At 36.6% G+C, this 15,873-nt stretch overlaps 2 protein-coding genes across 2 annotated transcripts; one reads left to right on the top strand and one right to left on the bottom strand.

The window, feature by feature from the left end:
• Positions 1-1,651: 1,651 nt before the first annotated feature.
• LOC145072592 (uncharacterized) lies at positions 1,652-10,994 on the top strand. Its single transcript, XM_079019038.1, has 23 exons — positions 1,652-2,004; positions 2,658-3,025; positions 3,513-3,670; positions 3,774-4,007; positions 4,081-4,190; positions 4,267-4,344; positions 4,416-4,522; positions 4,591-4,685; positions 4,777-4,919; positions 5,015-5,124; positions 5,197-5,280; positions 5,386-5,464; positions 5,557-5,725; positions 7,145-7,215; positions 7,566-7,646; positions 7,737-7,807; positions 7,890-7,986; positions 8,061-8,175; positions 8,262-8,674; positions 8,758-9,627; positions 9,688-10,287; positions 10,366-10,424; positions 10,506-10,994. The coding sequence occupies exons 2-23, from the start codon at positions 2,664-2,666 to the stop codon at positions 10,723-10,725; spliced, it is 4,326 nt and encodes a 1,441-aa protein (XP_078875164.1). The 5' UTR covers positions 1,652-2,004; positions 2,658-2,663; the 3' UTR covers positions 10,726-10,994.
• A 478-nt stretch (positions 10,995-11,472) lies between these two features.
• On the bottom strand, positions 11,473-15,398 carry LOC145072593 (histidine kinase CKI1-like). Its single transcript, XM_079019039.1, has 7 exons — positions 15,331-15,398; positions 14,385-15,236; positions 13,914-14,298; positions 13,281-13,822; positions 12,208-13,203; positions 11,875-12,097; positions 11,473-11,789 (listed from the first exon to the last, which is right to left on the bottom strand). Exons 1-6 carry the CDS (start codon positions 15,382-15,384, stop codon positions 11,885-11,887), a joined length of 3,042 nt encoding a protein of 1,013 aa, XP_078875165.1. The 5' UTR covers positions 15,385-15,398; the 3' UTR covers positions 11,473-11,789; positions 11,875-11,884.
• Between the last annotated feature and the right edge of the window lie 475 nt (positions 15,399-15,873).

Raw genomic sequence — 15,873 nt, 5'->3', positions numbered from 1 at the left:
CAATTTGATTCGGGGTTTCGTGTATTTATATTATGCTTATTCGGTTCTCGGGTTATTAGGTTTGGGTTACCCAAATAAGAGCTTATTCGGTTCTAAATACCTAACCTGAATAAACATTCCTCTTCCCCTTTCTCTGATTAACAAAAATCAAAATCATGATTCACATTTTTGTCCTCCTCGTTCATAACAGAAAAAAACCCTACACTTGTTCTCGTCGTTTCAAAATCGACCAAGCTTCTCATCTATTTCCAAAATCGAAATCACTTTTGTCGATCCTTCCTCTTGTTTCAAACTTTCAAAAATCGACAATTCATATTGCCTCTAAGGATTCACGAATTCCTACTTTGTCTAGTTATGAAAAATTAGACTCAAAATCAAGAAATTAAAGTAAGAAATTAATTCTCATTATGTTAATCTACTATGTAAATGTTATTCTTTCAATGTGTTATTGTGTTATGTTAGTCTTTGAACGTTTTATGTGGATGTATAAAAGTACATTATTACTCTATTATTCGGGTTATATAATCTTAATTTGGTTTATTCAGTTTTTTCAGTTATCTTAGGTCTCTAATCATCTTGTACATTTTATTCGTGTTATTCGGGGAATAACTGAACCAAACCGATTATTACCCGAATCAAACTGAACCCATATTGGTTAATCGGTTCGGTTTTCGGTTCATGCAATTATCCTTATTCGGTTTTCAGGTTATTTGGGTTCGGGTCGGTTTGGTTCGACTCCGACCCGAATAACATCCCTACACCGAACCAACACATCACTTGTACATGGAAAACTACATAATAATTGATTCATTAATGCAATTTACTCTTTTTTGTTTGTCGATATGTTCTAAGCGGTAAGTAATAATTAAGGTCCTTCATCTATCCACTAATGACCAATGACCAATGGCAAAGCGAAACGTTTTTTCTACACCTTTAAATTGTCATTTATTTACTATTTTGTGTTCCAAGATCAAGGACTATCTATAAGTCTATCAATGCATATATTTTAGGCATAGGTAACATGAGCAAAGAAAACACACACCGTCAACATTAAAATCTAATAAAAGTAAGGATTTGAGATATTTTAAAAGTTTATAAAAAATCTACTATAATAAATGAAGGTTTTTTTTGCCACATGTCCTCTTCTCATTCATTTGGACACATGACATTTTCTAGAATTTTTAAAATTTCTATTTTACACTTGTCATTTTATTGTATTTTTTATTTTATTAAATTAAAATTCCAAATTTAATGTGTAAGGTAATATATATGTAAAATATTTATTAGAAAAAGTTTATATATGTAATGTATTCAATACATTAAAGTCTCACTAATTTTAATAATTCAAATCTTTTTCATTTTTCTTATAAATTCAAACTTTTCAAATTATTAAAATTTATATATATATATATATATATATATATATATATATATATATATATATATATATATATATATATATATAGGTTTTACACCTAGTAAATATGATATTAAAAAACTAGAGGTTGTATAAATATGTTATTTTAAGGTTTAAGAAAAATATATATGATTTTTTTTTAATTTTATTTTTGGTTTCTAACTTCATTATATTTCAGTAGTTCAGTATTGCAAGTTGTTTCGAGGAGAAATATATAAGGAAAGATCGAATGCATCACACAGACAAACCCTATGGGGCATGGGCTATGGCATCCAAATCCAAAACCCAGAACAGAAGATTAAAACATCGTCTCGTTTCCATTCTTAAAACAGCTAAATAGATTTTCTTCCCATCCCTCTTGGCCCTTACCTTCCTCTCTCTCTTCGTGTCGCCCCTCTTTCTGTATGCAGAACAGATAGATACGTTCTCTATCCCTAAAACAGTTTTAAGAACAGAAAAAAAAACAACAACAACGTCAAATAGCATGAACCTAGCTGGTCAAAGCAACAGCTCTTCGATCATGAAACGAGCCAAGAACATCACACTCTCTTAGAAACCCCTACCCCTGCCCATCAATTTTCCTCAAGGTAAATACACGGGATCTTTCTATACAACTCTCACTGGAATCTTGAACTTGCTGATGTTTCCCCTTTTGTCCAAATGCTTTTTGAAAGAATGACAGACAAGATCTTTGGATTTTTACTATGTTACAACTTGGATTAATTTTAGGAAACCCTGAAAAACTCGTCTCGGGTGCGTCGCTTCAAGTTCTTTCCATCTATTCTTCAATCAGATCTTCCATTTTCTGTACAATTATTGTTTGGTATAAACTTAAACCCTTAATATCTGTTGGTAAGCCGCCGAATGTTTACGCCCAAATTCAAATTCTTGGATCAACAAGTCTTCCTATTAGATATATTTCAGGTTATTTTTTCGTTGCAAAGTTGACATGAATTCGATGATAATCGATCCTATATGGATTTTCAATCCTAAATATATTCTTAGAATCAGAAATGAAGTAGTTATTCGGGTTTGATTTTGGCCATTTTCCAGTGGTAGGCAATGGCATTAACTAATTGGTGTAAGTAGTAAGGTTTAACTTATTGAACAATCTTTTAATACTACATTTGAGGGTTGGATTCAACATTACCAGTGTTTAAGTAATAGTGTTGTGTTAGAAGTGAAATATGATTTTTAGGCAATATCTGAAACATTTAAAGGTGTGGTGATGTACTTGTAGGTATACATGGAGTTGGGACATCATGCATCTTTTGAGAAGGGTTCAAGCACAAGTACAAGTATGCAGGGTGTGGGGTTTTTAGATAGGCTGCATGCAAAGCCTCAACATGAAGCTGCAAGTGAGATGGGTAGTCGTGGTGTTGTGGCAGATATAGATGTTGACTCGAGAGAAATATATTTTTTAATCATGCATTTTTTATCTGCGGGGCCATGCCAAAGGACTTTTACACAGCTGTGCAATGAACTTATGGAGTATCAGCTTTTGCCTAAGAGATACCATGCCTTTTATTCAAGGACTGGTGAAGTTACAGGAGATGAAACTGATGATGGCATTTCTTTCCCTTTAAGCTATCAAGGTGCTGCCCAAAGGTATTTCTTAATTCTTATGCATCATTTTTCTTTGAGGTAAATGCAAGTGAATCATTCTGTAATTCTAAAGAACAAGCATACAAGTTTCTCTTTGTTATGTTATGTGAATCATTCTGTAAAGTTGTACGTAAAGTATTATAATTAGTTAATCAAGTCAAGGTCTTGATAAGTTAATTTATTATGCGATTTTAATGAATAATTCCATTCCATTAATGACCAACGGCTTCCTCATATGGGAAGTGAGTTGATTTTAGAGTTAGGGCCGGGGGAAGGAATATGAATGAAGTACATTCCTATTCCTTCTGGCGACTCAAAATTTCCCTTTTTCCCGTGTAGTAATTTTTTTTTTTTTTTTTTTTTTTTTTTTTTTTTTTTTTAAATCTTTATAACTTACTCAGATTGCAGAGTTTAAATTTATACCATTAAAGAATAGGTGCTTGAATTAACCTGTTAATGTTGGTTGGACTTATGGGAATGAATGTATTAGGTATTCTCATATCGAAAAAGATCACTTGGTGAAGCTGCTGAAGCAACTAATAATGAATGTGGCTCCATCAAGGGGTATATATGGAAGAACGGCTCCTACTGCTGCTGATGTTCCTACTCTGCTTGGAATCGGGCCTTTTTCACTTCTTGGAGTTGGAGGTACGTCATTGTCATTGTCATTCATTCCTTTAAGTTGTATTTATGAATGTGATTGTATTTCTGGGAGATTAAGATTATGTTGTGTACTACTATTAAAATGAAGTGGATGCTGCAAATAAGAAGACATTGGGAGTGCCAGCATATCTGCGTTGGCCCCACATGCAGGCTGACCAGGTGCGTGGGATTGGGCTGCGGGAAATTGGAGGCGGTTTTCCAAAACACCACCGCGCTCCATCCATCAGGTTGGCATGTTATGCCATTGCCAAACCATCAACCATGGTGCAAAAGATGCAAAACATTAAGAAGTTAAGAGGACACAGAGATGCTGTCTACTGCGGTATATATATATTGTATATATTATGTATTACATGATCTTCTTTTAACCTCTATGCCGTCTGTTTTCATTTCAGCAATATTTGATCGCTCTGGGAGATACGTGATCACGGGATCAGATGACCGTTTGGTCAAAATTTGGTCAATGGAAACTGCGTTTTGCCTTGCCAGTTGTCGAGGGCATGAGGTACATATGTCACTCAGATTTGTTGATCATCAGCCTGTTTTGTTTTAATTTCAACGATTACCTTAAACACTTGCAGGGTGACATTACTGACCTGGCAGTAAATTTAAACAATAGTTTGGTGGCGTCTGCATCAAATGACTACAATATTCGTGTTGTAAGTATATGATCTGGTTGGTTTGATACTTGATATTGGTGAAGTAAGTTTTGTGTGTGTTATTATTGCAGTGGCGCTTGCCAGATGGGATGCCTATTTCTGTTTTGCGGGGGCATGTAGGTGCTGTTACTGCCATTGCCTTTAGTCCAAGGCATAGCTCTGTTTTCCAGCTTTTATCGTAAGTCTCTCTTAAAATTGTTTTTGTGTTTATATGAATTAGAATATAATATATTTGAGATATTGCAGGTCATCTGATGATGGTAGCTGTAGGATATGGGATGCAAGGTACTCCCAGTGCCGGCCACGTATTTATGTCCCTAAGCGGACTGATGCTGTTGCTGGTCAGTCGATCAAATCAATACTTTGATTTAGTTCCTAAACAAGGTTTTTTTTTTTTTTTTTTTTTAAATCATTCGATTTTTTTTTTTTTAGGGAGTAACAACAACGGTGGTGCTTCCTCAGCTAACGGGCCTTCATCAAGTAGCAGCGTTCCACAAAACAACCAAATACTTTGTTGTGCTTACAATGCAAATGGAACTGTGTTTGTCACGGGTAGCTCTGATACATTTGCAAGGGTACCATACACATACACATACATACATACTCGTGATGCGCAAAATGTAGATAGGACTTCTCTCTAAGAGGGCAGGGCTTGCTTGATTGGTTGCAGGTTTGGAGTGCTTGTAAACCACCGAATACCAACACAGATGATTCACAACCAACACATGAAATTGATGTATTGGCTGGTCATGAGAATGATGTGAATTATGTACAATTCAGGTTAGTTGGTACCTACCCATTGTCTGTGACTACAAACATCCATCCATCCATCTCTTCTGTTTTGCATTGCAGCGGTTGTGCTGTGGCTTCAAGGTCTTTGACTTCAGACACCTCAGCCTCAACAGAGGAGAAAGTACCAAAATTCAAAACTTCCTGGTCAGTTACTTCAGTTGTTAATCACATCACATCAAGTGCCTTTTTACTTCCTTCAAATCATAATTCCGCTTGCTCAAAGATGATGATATGATATGGTTTTTGCAGGTTTAGCCATGACAACATTGTTACCTGTTCCCGTGATGGCAGTGCAATTATTTGGATTCCAAGATCACGCAGATCTCATGTAAGTTTTGAGATGAGTTAAGTTGTTGTTCTGAATATATATATATATATATGTATATGTATACATATTAATTGAGTTCTTGTTGGCTGCAGGGAAAAGCTGGACGGTGGACACGGGCGTATCATCTGAAAGTGCCGCCTCCACCAATGCCACCTCAGCCACGACGTGGAGGTCCACGTCAGAGATTCCTTCCAACTCCTCGTGGAGTTAATATGATTGTATGGAGTCTGGATAATCGTTTTGTGCTTGCTGCCATTATGGGTAATCCACATTCATCCTTTCAAAATATTATACCTGCCTATTTTACTAGTTACTAGTACGCTTTATTTCTAGATTCTGGTGCTTCATAGTTTGAATCAATTGTTGTTAAAACTCTATGCATCTTTAATCATCCTTTGAACTACCTAGTACGCTGCCTACTGTTGTTGACCTGTTTAGTGATTAAAATTTAGATAATTGATGTGCATACACAATTTTAGAACCGCTTGACTAAAGTACATCTTATACAACTGTAAATGATATTGTCATTCTACCTCTAACCTATACAAGAAGTTTCCACATGTTAGGATGAGGGTAAATTAGTTACTTTTAAAAATGGTCAATGATTGGAGAAGATTTAAGTTAATAGCATTTCTGTTGACAAAATTGATGAAAGGTTGATGTGGCAAAGCAAAAAAGCTATGATTGTAAGTGTTAGACGACAAGGTGTAAGTGCCCACAAATCCTCTTATAGTCCAAACATATCCACTCTTAGGTCATGCCTGACTCCATAACCCCCCATGAGTCACGTATTTAACCACATATAAATAATTTATCTTTCAAAATATCACTCATTACCAAGTTTTACTACTTTAAATATTACTCTGGATGGATATGCTATTCGTAAATTCCACATATAATAAACCAAATTACGACTTCCAAAACACATTTTTGGCATGCACCCCAGTCACCCAGATGATCTACAACTCACCTTATGCTTCAGATGACAATCTTGACCTTTTCCCCTTCCACAATCAATGGTTTACTTTACCAACACATATCAACATCCCAAAAGTGACATTCATCACTAACCACATAAATCAACTAATATAATACTCCTTTAAAACCCTAACACACATTAGAGATTACCAATATTATTAACTTAAATCGCCATATTACTCCTCTATCAAAAACCCTTCAACACTCCTAAATCAAAACACAAACATATTTCTACCCTCAATAGCATCAATGAACCCGCATATGGGAAATGCTACTCAATGCTCCCACGATGATCATGAAATCACCTCTTTCTTTTATTAGTTTGGTTTTAGCTCTGTTCATAGGACATATAAAAGCACCCTTGTATTGTTGCAACAGAGTTGCCAAGATCAGTAGTTTCTGTTATCAAGTCACATTAGTGTAGAGGTGATCTATTTCTGGTGCACTTTCGAAACATATTAGGATATATATCATTGCATCTGAGTGATTCATACAATGATAAACATGAAGTCACATGACTGAGATAATTTCACACACACACACACTTTCTTTTTCTTTGAGCAATGGTGGGACATAGGAGGCTGTTGAGGAACAAGGATGATGTTGCTTTGCAGATTCTTGAGCTCCATGTCAAGACTAGAACCTAAATCCATTTTGTGTATGTTCAAATTGGTTTGGAATATTGATTCATTTTTTGTTCAGATTGCAGGATTTGTGTCTGGAATGCTAGTGATGGCCGTTTGGTACATTCCTTGACTGGTCATAGTGAATCTGTAAGTTGTGCACTGCACTAAAATTTCAGCTGTTTTCACAAAGCGCTTAAAATTAAAATTCAGAAATGCTACCATTGATACACAAACAAAAAAGGCCAACTCTAGCGTTCTTTTTTTGAGCAATGTGTTTGTCACCACACCAACACCAACACCATAGTTTTCATCTGCCTCTTGAATTGATGAGGTCTAAATCTATTCTTTCAGTGAGGAGTAGATTAGGTGAAGTGAATATTTTGATTGCCTTTGATGTTCTTGTCTTGTTTGCCAAAGAATTGCTGTTGGGTCTTTTGTTTTTATGCAAGCTTATGTTGTTTGTATATATAATTCTGAGCTTGTTGAGTTTAATGCAGACGTATGTTTTGGATGTTCATCCTTTTAATCCCCGTATTGCAATGAGTTCTGGGTATGATGGGAAGACAATCATATGGGATGTAAGTTTAAGTTGCTGTTTTTTTTTTCTGTCTCTTTTTTTGTGATTTTGACAGACATGTGCTGCTGCTTTTCCTGATATAATTGTGTAGATATGGGAAGGCATACCTATCCGCATATATGACATTGGGCGTTTTAAGCTGGTTGATGGAAAATTCTCCCCGTAAGTCATCATCTATTATTATCTATTGTTAATGTCATTTATTCCCCCTCTGCATTCTGTTGTAATACATACTACATTACAGGGATGGGACTTCAATTGTGCTTTCAGATGACGTCGGCCAAATTTGCTTGCTAAGTACTGGACAAGGAGAGTCACAGAAGGATTCCAAATATGATCAGGTAACCTGGCCCTGGTGACTGATTTATATGTATTTTGTTTCTTAATTTTCACCATGACTTGTTTCCATCGACAGTTCTTCCTTGGTGATTATCGGCCTCTTGCAAGGGACGCTCATGGAAATGCCATTGATCAGGAGACACAGCTTCCTCCCTACAGAAGAAACATTCAGGATGCTCTTTGCGACTCCAGTATGCCCTATATATAGATTTCTACTGATTTCTTTCCAAACAAAGTAAAAATAAAAATATATTTATGTTTATGTTTATGTTGGAAGGCATGCTTCCATATCCAGAACCTTATCAGAGCAATTACCAGAGACGGCGGTTAGGTGCACTGAATTTGGAGTGGCGGCCACCATCATTAAAGTTTGCTATTGGGACAGATATCGGTTTGGGTGGTCAAGAATATCAAATATTGCCTTTGGCTGACTTGGATGTGGTGGCTGAGCCGCTGCCTGAGTTTCTAGACGCCATGTTCTGGGAACCTGAAAATGATGTGATTGTTGATAGCACGGATTCAGAGTACAATGTTACGGATGAATGCTCCAGTGAAGATGGGCGTGATGGAAACACCTCAACCGATGATGAAGCAGATACCAGTCCAAGTGGAGGTGGAGGAGGAGGAGGAAGTCACATGGATCATCATGATGATTCCCGTCGAAGATCAAAAAGAAAGAAACCCAAAGATGTAACTTTAATAACTACTACTATTGTTTTCTTCCAATCCAACATACTGTAATATATAATACATACTAATTGTTACCTTTTCAGTTGGAATGGATGACTTGTTTGGGAAGGGAAAGGCGTGGTGTTAGAAAGAGGAACTCTAACGAGCAGCAGCATGAAGGGAGAAGCAAACGAACAAAGAAAACAAAAAACAAGTCAAAGAAAAAAGAGCAAGTCACCACCCCATCAAGACCTCAACGAGCTGCTGCCAGGAATGGTAAGAAGTTGTCATCACAGAGCAGTGAGGATGATGAAGATGAAGATGATGATGATGTGTCGGAAGATGATTCCTCAGAAAGCGAGACATTTATGGAGGAACCGTTGCCATTGCCATTGATTAGCCAATCAGTTCCACCACCAGCACCAGAATCGAGAAAGAAACTGGTGCTCAAGTTTTCACTTTCAAAGAAGCCACAAGCTTCTGAAAATACCAATACTTTGAGACTTGAAGAAGAAGAAGAAGAAGAAGAAGAAGAAGAAAGCTCAAGACCAATCATAATTAGTGAGCCTGAGGCTGAGGTGGATCCATCAACATCAACAAATGGGTTGGATGGACGCAGGCCTACTAAAATAAGAATTAAACCAATGATAAAGGTTGGTGGAATGAAAACAGAAGCAGATGATAATGAAGTAGGTCAAAAGAGAAACACAATCAAGTTTAAGTTGAATCAACATAATAGTGGTAGTCGGCAGATTATTAGTTCAAATGCCAATGATTCATCTGAGCCTGAGGGCAGAACAAGATCACTCAAGTTTAAAGCAATTTGCCGTGAAACAGATGAGAAGAAGCCGAATCTGATCCCTTTCAGCAGCAGCAAGTCCGATGGAAAAACCAATTGGCTGTTATTGTCGGCTCAAGAAGAGGGGTGTCGCTACATCCCTCAGCTGGGTGATGAAGTTGTATACGTCAGACAGGTAATGTAAATGTAATGGGATTTTTTTTTTCAGATGATTGATTGATTGATTGTTTTTCAGGGTCATCAAGAGTACTGTATACGACATTCATCATCGGAACGTGGTCCATGGATGTTATACAAGGGAAACAGTATAAGAGACGTGGAGATTTGTTGGGTTGATGATGTTGTTTACGCGACTCTTGCAGGGTCTGGAGAGAGCTGTTGTAAAATAAAGCTTAGATTTACGGATCCTTCATCTGGGGTGTTTGGTAAAACCTTTACGTTGACTCTCCCAGAGTTGGTTGACTTCCCTGATTTCTTGGTGGAGAGAAGCCGTTATGATGCTTCCGTAGAAAGGAAGTGGAGTGTCGGGGATAAATGCTTTGTATGGTGGAGAAATACAGAGGGAGGTGGAAGTTGGTGGGATGGTGAAGTTGTTTCGGAGGGTGATAAGAGTGCTGAGTTTCCGGGGAGTCCATGGGAAAGATTTGTTGTCAAGTATGCAGACGAAGCTGATGATGCTGAGATTAATCGCCATAGCTCATGGGAGCTTCATCCTCATAAAGATACCCAATGGGAACAACCACCCCAACCCGCCCTTCACCCTCACATCAGGAGCACCATGCTCTCTTTGCTTTCTAAGCTACACCACTCAGCTTCAGCTAGGAGGGGTAATCAGGTACCTACCTGCTTAATCTTGTTTCTTTTCAATCCCCACCAAGCCAATCAATATCTGATACATGCCGTTTCATTGCAGGATCAGTTTGGGATCATCAAGTTAAAACACAACTCACAGAGAATAGACTTTATAAATAGGTTTCCCTTCCTGCATAACATGATTTATTTATTTGCTCCTCAAATCTAAAATATTGATAAACCTCAACTTTTTGATTTTAGGTTTCCGGTTCCATTGACTCTGGAGATCATTGAGCTCAGGGTAAACAACTATTACTATAGAAGCTTTGAAGCCATGAAGCATGACATCACAGTGATGCTATCGAATGTGCGTGCCTATTTTTCAAACAATGCAGAAATGTCCGCAAAAATGGCACGCCTGTCAGACTGGTTTGAAAGAAAATTGTCAAAGTTGTACAACGCAACACAGGATCTTTTATAACTTAAGGGGAGAAAATACATTTATATATATATAATATGTAACTAGGTCATAGATATAGCTACACATCCATTTTAGGGGATGACAGAGAGTCTTTCAAGCATCTTTTCTTTTCTTGAGATCAAACCGAGGAGAGGAGTACTTGGTTTGTACCAACATTAATCCAACTTCATTTTCTTCAATCAGTAAGCATCTTGTGCTGATTTAGCTTAGTAAAGGAGTGGTTTGGAATTTGGATGCATGAAAATCAATTCTTCCAGTTTGTTTGCTTCTTTGCCTTGTGCATACATACACTGTTGTGTTGTTAATCCAATGATGGGGATGTAAACGTCCGTTATATCAGCCTTGTTGCTTCACCTTGCAGCCAAAACAGATAATCGTTCTTTTTCATATATATATATATATATATATATATATATATATATATATATATATATATATATATATATATATATATATATATATCATATGAATCAATTCATAAATTAAGCTAACAAATTTTTATATCCTTTTTTTTTCCCATATCATGTAGAAGGCAAAAAATAAGAATAGAAGAAACTGCAGAACATGACTGATTGCCAATTAATTATTATATATATTTTCAATTTAATAATTAATAAAATATCGACTTTTATTGTTATGTTTAAAGTTGAATTTTTTTGTTGCAAATAATGCTAATTTGGCACATTCAGAAACGGAGTTAAACGTAGGTGGAATAAAACTCCACATATTTTTAGTAGACAGATGAGATGAAAACAAAATCCTTTCATTCCCAATATTTTTCTACAAGATATGGTTAGACATATGTAATAACCAGTGTTTGTCTCATAACTACTACCAATACCTACCTACAAGGCTACACGAATCAAGAATTAAGTGAAAATGGTTGTGTGCATACTTTAATTTGCAGACTAGCCGATTTCCCCATTTTGATTCTTCTAATACACCTTGCAGTTGCAGGACGAGTTTTGTTTGGTTCACCAAGTAATTCCAACAAAACAATCTTGAGAGTTTATTTCCAAACTGGTTTCAAAGAGAATTGCCAAAACTAAGCTGCATTTATTTCGCTGCACAATAGAGGATCATTTTCTTCTGTCAAGTCAAGTATTCTTTCTTTTCCGTGTTAAAACTTAAACCCAAACAATTAAGTACCGAATTTAAATCATTTTCTTCTGTGGAGTTCTTGAATCGCTTTTAATATCTTCTGCTCGGTTATTGGTTTGGATATATTAATGTTAATTCCCGCTTCAATAAACTTGTTTAGTTCTTGGCCCTCTGCATGTGCTGTTAATCCAATGATTGGGATGTGCACACCATATTCTTTCTCCTTAACTCGTATCAGTCTTGTTGCTTCACAACCATCCATCTCCGGCATCTACAAGTTATATATATATATATATATATATATATATATATATATATATATATATATATATATATATATCCAAATTTTTTTAGAGAAAAAAATTGTGGAAAATTCCATACCTGACAATCCATAAAGATATATTCATACGGCAGAATATGTGAAGCTCCGAGATTTGTTTGATGACTTAGCCCTTTGGAGACCATGGTGAAAGCTTCTTTCCCGTTTCTGCACATCTCAAAACTCACGCCAAGCTTCAAAAGGATCTTCTTGGCTATCATCTGCTGCAGAGAATCATCTTCTGCCACCAACACTTTTTTCCCTCTCAAAGGGCTGCTGCTATTTTCAGTTTCTTCTTCTTGTTTTGTGATTTGGTGATGATTTGCATGTGGTGGTGCCCCAAATTCTGGAAGAAGATGTATCAACGAGTGTAGACGTGAGCCATGGAGCGGCATGGGTATGATGATGTCAGAGGGGGGAAGCTTCTTCTGGTCGAGGCCTTGGAGTTGAATGCACTTAGAACCTAACCAGACGATTCTAGAACAGGCATTCTTGGAGTCTTTTCTGAATTCAGCAACTGCTTTGCATAGCTCATTGAAGTCAACCCGTGTTGTATCGATCACAAGCAATATGAAATTTGGTACACGACGACCAGCTGTTTGATTATTATTATTATTCCTTTGTGGGGTCGGCGACACATCAGTCCCATCCAATGCGCTTAAAGGAACTCCAACTCCATTTGATGTTGGTATGGGTGTGGGCCAGTTGAGATACCCAAAACTTAAACTTAAATCAGATGATGATCTGTTCTGCTCCTCTTCTTGTCGTCTAATCTTCCGGAGACTTTCTGATAGTTGTCCTATGTTTTTCACTGCTAAAACTTTAATTCCTTGCGCTGCTATAAATTTTTGTGCCATCTTTCGCCTTTCATCACTGCTAATGAAGAGAACAACTATAGAAGAAGAAGAAGGAGGAGGAGGAGGAGAGCTTTTCACAGTCTTGTCGTCTTCACTGAGATCAGATACACAAACCTTGAACACAACATTGAACCTGAAGCATGTGCCCTTTTCGCCCACTACCTTGTCAACTATGCTTATCTCTCCCCCCATCAATCGTACCTGCAATTAATTGTTCAATATGATCAGATATTTTTGTTTACTTGAGAATGAGAATGTTAAATGTTCATTAATGTTACCAGAGACTGGACGATTCCAAGGCCTAAGCCAGTTCCTTCAATTGCAGGACTCGTTTCTTTGACCTGCACATAGTTTTCAAAGATAGACGCTTGTTTCTCTTTGGGAATACCTTTTCCAGTATCGTCGACTTCAAATACGAATTCCATGGAATTAGGATCGTGTTCATGGAATTCATCTATACGCACTTCGGTTCTGAAAAATAAGCAGCAGCATCCTCCTGTAGATTCTTCATCATGTGTATACTGTAATCCACGCTTCCTGGCCCAAACACGGACAGACACATTACCCTCTGAGGTAAATTTGATAGCATTGCTGAGTAAGTTGGACAATATCTGTTTAAGCCTGCCTTCATCCCCTTTGACATGATGAGAATATTTGGTCAACGAAGCATCCAAAATCACATCCACTCCTTTTTTCAGACCAACAGGATAGAACAACTCAACCACACCCTCAACTACTTTTGTCAAGTCGAACTCTTTTTCTTCTAGCTCCATCTTCCCAGCTTCTATTTTACTTGTATCAAGAATAGAGTTGAGTATACCTGATGAGATTGTATGATTGATTAGATTAATCCACATAACATAAACATACATTCTTATGAGTTACTATATACGAAATGGTTGAGAGCTTACCATAAAGATCTCCTGAACATATCTGCACAAGTTTCAAGTTTTTAGCTAATTCTGATCGTTGATCGACCTCGTTGATGGACATCTCTAACAATCCAGCAATGCCTGCTAATGAAGCACGGATATCATGGCTGGCAGTAACAAATGCAACATTCTGATTCATGCTCTTTCTTTCTGCTTCTTGTGTTGCTCCCTTCTGTTTTATAAGAGCAGCTCTTAGGCACATCTCTTTTTTTGCTGCTCTCACTGTTAACACCACGAAACTGAAGATGGAGATGGCCACAGTCACAAACAGCAGTGAAAGAAGCAACAAACCAAATACTGTATTCTTATGCATCCTGCTTTCTGCTCCACCAATACCATCATATGGTAATGCCAATACATATACCTGAAAAATTCCATAATTCATGTCAAGAAGAGATCACATGCATATAAAAAAAAAAAAAAAAAAAGGTTGAGGAGCATTTTTTATACCAACTCCATTCCATCAAGGGAGGAAGAGTAGTACAAGATATATTTTGTTCCTGAAATCGTTAAAACATGTGATTCCGGACCATGATTCCCATTCCATAGCTGAAAAGACATTGTCTTATTCCCATCCAGTTCATGTAGAACGACATAATTACCATCTTTTGTAGCCATGTACAAACCTCCACCAGAAGGTTTTATGCCATTCATTAACGATTTGAGGTGAAAGCCAAGTGAGACGACTCCATTTTTATCCACACCAACACCAGCTGTATTCAAGACAAGCAAATCATTGACATCATTCAGTGACTTCCCTAATGAAGCTGAAGCACATCCATTTGTAGAATTCAAAGCTTGTTGTAACCACGTTTCATTAACCAAAACTTGAGATGGAAACACAACTGCATCTCCATACAACTTCCCTGTATCCGAATCAATAGGCTGAGTGTACCACGAATAACCGTTTCTAGAAAACGAAGTGTTGGAATAAATAGCAAATATATGATGTTGGTTGTTGGAGTATAATGCAAAAAGCAAGCCATCTTGTCTGATATATGAAACTTGTGACAGGTGTGGGATCGTTAACAGTGCTTGAAACAGCAATGGAGACACTTGAGATTCTATGTGAGAGAATGAGATGAGGTCTGTTTTACTTTTACCCAGAGAAACGGTTGCAAGTTTAGCTATGTTGGTTGCTGATGATTTCATTGGAAGCAATGTGGTTGCTGCATGTTGTATGACAGACCATGTTTCTTCATGAGATTTCTTCGTCATCAAATCGACTTCTTTTTCAATTGCTTTGATTTTTAAAATCCAAAATGGGATTATTAAGGTAGGAAGTAGTAGGCTTATTATTGCCTACAGATTCGTTAGGACAATGGTAAGTTAACAATAACCAAGTTCAAATCTTGAATACGGTTTATATATTGAGTTGTGAGAGAAAATTAATTACCAACAGGATGAAGAAAGATATTGGGTTTGATGTGATCATTTTGTTGAGCTTCATGCAAGTTTTTGGTGACTGAAGTGACACTTTGATGACGTATTTAATTCCAAGATCTGTAAGAATATATCCGAGAGATGAATTCTATAATGTTTTAACTCGGGGCCAAAACCAAAACTTTGGAATAAAAGCATATAAACAAGTTTAATTTTGTTCAAAGTTATGGCATATAAAGAAAGTTAATATGAAATATTCTATCATTGTTCGTTTTAATGTGTTAAGATCAGTTTCATTCATTTAAGTTTTAGCTTTTTTGGATTGGCTGAACACTAGGTTTCATGTTTTCGCCGGCAATAATCAATTTTTGTTTTTTGTTTTGTTTTGTTTTTTTTTTTCATTTTGATATACACTTACATAACATAATTTACTAATAGTTAACAAAATAACAAAATAGAATAATAATTTACAATCAGGGGCGGAACACAAGCATTGAAAGTAGGTGCCGAAATCAAAGACTTTAAAACATAGCCATATAAACAAGTTTAATTCGGT

The sequence above is a fragment of the Lactuca serriola genome, chromosome 9, assembly GCF_051521515.1.
Source record: "Lactuca serriola cultivar US96UC23 chromosome 9, Lser_US96UC23_V15, whole genome shotgun sequence".
Classification (NCBI taxonomy): Eukaryota; Viridiplantae; Streptophyta; class Magnoliopsida; order Asterales; family Asteraceae; genus Lactuca; species Lactuca serriola.
This window is presented reverse-complemented; position numbering and strand designations above follow the sequence as displayed.